The 5,468-nt window shown below is 40.2% G+C and overlaps 1 protein-coding gene across 1 annotated transcript; it reads left to right on the top strand.

Annotated features, from left to right (window-relative positions):
• Nucleotides 1-1,489: 1,489 nt before the first annotated feature.
• On the top strand, nucleotides 1,490-2,819 carry LOC141815404 (class V chitinase CHIT5-like). Its single transcript, XM_074703354.1, has 2 exons — nucleotides 1,490-2,526; nucleotides 2,662-2,819. The coding sequence occupies exons 1-2, from the start codon at nucleotides 1,503-1,505 to the stop codon at nucleotides 2,682-2,684; spliced, it is 1,047 nt and encodes a 348-aa protein (XP_074559455.1). The 5' UTR covers nucleotides 1,490-1,502; the 3' UTR covers nucleotides 2,685-2,819.
• Nucleotides 2,820-5,468: the final 2,649 nt, after the last annotated feature.

The following is a 5,468-nucleotide window of genomic DNA, read 5'->3' as shown; positions in this document are numbered from 1 at the left end:
AAGGTGGATCCGCCACCTTAGCGGCCCCACGACCATCTGTGAGGAGGTAAATTGAGAAAGTGCAGTTGATTACGACGCAGGAGGGTATTGCCTGGCTTCGCCAGGATTCGAACCTTTGCCCTCTTCTGTAAGTCTGCTACGTCGTAACCAACTCACCTATGCCCCGGGAGCTTGAAGTGACATATTCTTAACTGATGACTTGATTGTCTCCGACATCTAATCGGAACAACATCAAATCTCCCAAGAGGGGGTATCCAATAGCACCGTCGAGCTGCGGCTGAAAGAAGACCACCATCCTCTTGATTAAAACCTAATGAGTAAGAGTACTCTCGCTGTCGAGATCACTGGATTGGATTGTCATCACCCTCAGAGAAAAAAATGGAATTTCTCTCTCTAAACGTTACAAGTCAATCCTATTCTCAATTGACTATTATATTACTTGTATTCATTTAGGTATCATAAGACTGATTATTAGTTAAAATAAAATTGCATAATTATATTTTAAAATAATAAGAGTGATTAATAACATTGTGATGATCGTGAATTATTTTTTTAATATATGAATGTGATATAGGTTACGAATTTTAAACATCTATCTTTTCTAATTGTTTAGATGCGTGTCCCTTTTAAGTGTCAAACACTCTATTATAATTTTTATTGATCTAGTAGCCTTTTTTAAAGATATATTAATTAATGTCGCAGTCTTGAAATAACTTTTTCATTATTTATTTTCTATATACCATATTTATTTTTCATTTAAGCTTTTTTTATAGTTATTAATTAATGTCACATGCATGTTTCATATGATGATTTGAACGTTTCTTCAGCTTTTATATATATTCAGAGTTGAAATTGAAGTTGCAGAAGAGGACAAGAGTTCGAATTCTGATAAAGTCAGACAACACCCTTCTACATCATGATTAATTGTAGTTTTTCGATTTACCTTCTCACAGATGATCGTAGAGCCGACCGTGTGATGCCGCTAAGGTGGGAGATTCTACCTTTTATAGAATAGTTGAAATTGAATGTTCCATTTAGTTAGTTATTACGGGGCAGATAAGAATCTAATTTTGATGAAATTAAAGTAATGTCTAGTGGTCAATTGTAATTTTTTGATTTACCTCTTCATAGATGATCGTTATTACAGAACAAGTAAGGATCGAATTTTAATGAAACTGAAGTAATATCCTATGGTTAATTATAATTTATTTATTTATTTTTTTAGATGATTACGAGATTAGTCGTATAGGATAACTTGGATGATGGATTTTAACTTGTACGGATGAGTTGACATTGCTACTTCGTGGGGAAAGAGATTTGCAAATGAAACCGGATTTTTTTTTGCAGTAGACATGCGCATTTTTTTTTCTCACGGAGATTTAGAAATAAATCGGGTTTATTTGGTGGAAGAGTCAATTACGTTGAAAGCTTGCGTATTTCTTCTATAAAGAAGTTGCAGTTCTTCGTCCCCAATTCATCAGCTCCTCAAGTGCTCGTCGTCAATGGCGTTCTCATCAATTCGAGGAGGCTACTGGCCGACATGGATAAATTCCGAACTCCCTCCTTCCTCCATCAACCTCTCCCTCTTCACCCACCTCTTTTACGCCTTCCTTCAAGTCGACCCCTCCACTTTCCAGCTTACCGTCACCGACGACGACGATCGCATGCTGCGCGCCTTCTCGGCTGCAGCCCACGGACACTCGCCCCGCGTTCAGGCCCTCCTCTCCATCGGCGGAGGAGGCAGCACGTCCGCCTTCGCCGCGCTCGCCGCTGACCCCGCCTCGCGCGCCGCCTTCATCCAGTCAACTATCGCGGTGGCTCGGCAGTACGACCTAGACGGACTCGACCTAGACTGGGAGCAACCCAATGACACGGAGGAGATGGTCAACTTCGGACATCTCGTCACCGAGTGGCGAGCTGCCGTGGAGGCGGACTCCGGCCAGCCACGGCTACTCCTCACAGCCGCGGTCCGGTTCGAGCCGAGCTTCCAGTGGGAGGTGCCACGGTCGTACCCAGTGGCGGAGACGGCAGCCGCTTTGGACTGGATCAACTCGATGGCCTACGACCTCCACGGTCCGTGGGAGCCGGACACCACCGGGCTCCACGCGGCGCTGTACGATCCCACTGGAGCAGGAGTCAGCGGGAGCGACGGGGTGACTGCGTGGGTGAACGCCGGGATGCCTGCGGCCAAGGTGGTGCTGGGGATGCCGCTCTACGGGCGTACGTGGCGGCTGACGGACCCGAACCAGAACGAGGTGGGAGCGCCGGCGGCGGGAACGGGGCCGGGAACGGACGGGGTGCTGAGGTACTCGGAGGTGGTGCAGTTCAACGGGGACAACGGGGCGACGGTGATCCACGACGTGAACTGGGGAGAGGCGTACTCTTACGCCGGCACGAGCTGGGTGGGGTACGACGACGCGTGGACGGCGGCGAGGAAGGTGGAGTACGCGCGCGGGACGGGGATCGGCGGCTATTTCTTCTGGTCTATCGGCCAAGATGACGCCGCGTGGACCGTAACGACCGCTGGTACTTGAGACTAATCTCTTAAAGATTTATAAATTAATAAATTTTCAAAAAGAATGATTTTTTATTTGTTTTTTTTCAAAAATGACGAATTATTTTAGGATTTCCTTACTGATTTTTCTTCTTTATTAATTGCAGCTTGGAATGCGTGGCAGAACTGAGGGACCAGAAAGCAAATATTTACTTTAATTATATTTTCGAAATAATAAATGTGGAAAACTAAATACCGGCTTGTCTGAATGTTTGGTGGATTGCTTAAATAATGAAGTCAATTGCCGTGTGCGATGGTTCTACGAGCTTCATTCATTACTCATTAGATTTTTTTTTATATTTTAAGACAGAATTGAATTGATTATGATGGAATAAATTTATTACGTCTCTAATCATCTTGTCGTGTTGAGGGCACCATGCCTCTATCATTAAAGAATATCTTCCTTGTAAAAGTATCACAAATTTATCCATTTTCTAATAATTGCATGATGTAATATGGTTACTTTATTGATTGATAGATGGACTCTTTCGTAGTTGGAATTTTGACCAAGTATAGTGCTAAGAGCAGCTGCAACACAGCTGGTGTTAATCGCAACGTTAATGCGCATGGTCGGGTCCATTGCCACGTGGTTGGCAGTGGTGGTCGACTAGTGGTCGACCACTATATGGTGATTGACCACGTGGTCGACCACCACTTAGGTTTGGCGTTTGACGATTGATGTTAACATTAAAAAAATTAAAAAAAATTATGGTCCACCGATTAACGCGTTCAGAACTCTGAACGCGTTAAATACCTCACTCCTCCCTCGCTCTTCCCTCGCCTCCACGTCTTTCCCTCGCTCCTCCACGTCCGCTGTTAACACGCAATTAACAGCGTGTTGTGGATGCTCTAAGGACATTAGATTATATCCCTAAAATAATATTTGCTATCATGGATAGGTTTTTAAGATTAGATCGATGTGTTTATTAATAGTGTCAAAATTGATAATAATAAAAAATATCTCTAAAGTAAATTGTGTTAGAGGAGTTTGAAAATCTAGATTTTTTTTTTATTTTTTTATGTGATCTCATTATTTTTCTTTAAACATGAAATCCACTAAGAAGTCAGAAATCTTATAGGCCATCGGATTGATTGAAAACACAACAACTCCTCGACATCATCGGGGTCGGGCCCCACCCTTGCATGAAATTTTGAGGAAACAATTGATTATTTAATGAGTTATGAAGAGTAAAAATTCAAAGGGAAATAATTTTAAGAATAATAATTCAAAAATATATTGTTATTTACGTAGTAAAGCAGCATATTTTAACTCCCACAAAAATAAGCATCTCTTTCAAAAATAAATATAAAGATTTAAACTTTACATTTAAAAAAATGATTTTTTTAATTAATTCTATTTATCATAGTTATGCGAGTGTATACTCATACATTTCGATAAAAAAGTGGAATACATCACTCCAGCGGTCTTACATGATCGATCCCACGACCATTTGTGAGGAGGTAAATCGAGAAGTTGCAGTTGGTTACAACGAGAGAGGGTATTACCTCGGTTTCATCGAAATTTGACCCTTACACACTTCAGCAAGTCTTTTCCGTCGTAACCAACTCAATTATACCTCGGAGGCTTTTCACTCATACACACAAACAAATAATGATGATGATTATATTATAAAAAAAATGATAAATTCCAGTCAGTCTCATGGACTCAGGGGGTGTTTGGTTTAAGGTTCCCCAGATGTAAATGTTCCATTGAGTTCTTAAAATTTATGCAATGGAAAGATGATGGGTGTTTGGGTTTCAATGGTGAATATACATATGAGGTTGGGGTAACTGGAAATTGGGGGTTGGCAAAAAGGACCTCCACAGGTCCTTTTTGCCAACCTGAAAGTTCAAATTACACATCTACCCTTGTGAAAAATGTTTAAGAATTTTTTAATTTTTTTTAGTAAGAGTAAATAAGTAAATGGACATCCAAAATACAACTCAACCTCATATTCACCAAACACTCCATTTATTACATTTTCTCAACCTTTTCTCAACCCCAACTATACATTTACATATTTTCAACCTCAACTTTCCGTTGAAAAAATACAACTTAAAACCAAACACCCCCTCAATCCCTGGGGGTGGCTGGCCCGATCCCATGGAAGTTTCCCACCGACCACCAGGGTAAATCGGGAAGCGCATATATACAATGGCCAATTCAGATGCCTAGCATCCTTTTATTGCGTTCCCCATTTGGAAGAAAATTTTTGTAAATACACCGTAGTTGGGGATCGAACCACGGGTCCCTAGATCACAACTCGAATGTCCTACCGTTGCACCATTGCTCCGGAGACATGATGATTATATTATAATTTGAAGTATTAGTGGATGAAATGATCTTAAATTTAAATAAAGTATAATTTGAATTAACCCACGTAGTGTAGGTAATCCATACGATTGGCATACTATTACAATTGAGTTTTATCCCTTTCATTAAAGTTGCATTTGGTAAGCATTAATAACATAGAACTCAAATGATTCATGCTTTTACGCTTTATTCCACTATTTGAATGAATATTTAAAAATAAAATGATTCATTCTAAGAAATTTCTCATTTTACTTAAACTCTATTCTAAGAAGAGAATCCTTCATCCCACTCTTAGCAAATCCAATGCTTGTTAATGATTTTTTATTTTAAAATTAAAATTGTTTGTTCTGGTAGCTTGCTGGGAGAATGCAAACTGATATAGATCGGCAAGGCAGGCTAGTATTCAACATTATCTCCGTCAACGATATTATTCTGCTATAGGTGCTTGATGAGTAAAATCGATGAAGCACAAGATGAGATGAATGCTCAAAGGATGAGTAGAATCGATGAATTCAATAATTGATCGATTAAATTTTTAACATCTGGAGGGATCTATTTATACCAAGTGAAGAGGTTGAAAATCTTTTGAGTGAATGACTT

The sequence above is a fragment of the Curcuma longa genome, chromosome 21 (genome assembly GCF_044706935.1).
Source record: "Curcuma longa cultivar G26 ecotype Majalengka, Jawa Barat chromosome 21, ITB_CL_G26_1.1, whole genome shotgun sequence".
Lineage (NCBI taxonomy): Eukaryota > Viridiplantae > Streptophyta > Magnoliopsida > Zingiberales > Zingiberaceae > Curcuma > Curcuma longa.
This window is presented reverse-complemented; position numbering and strand designations above follow the sequence as displayed.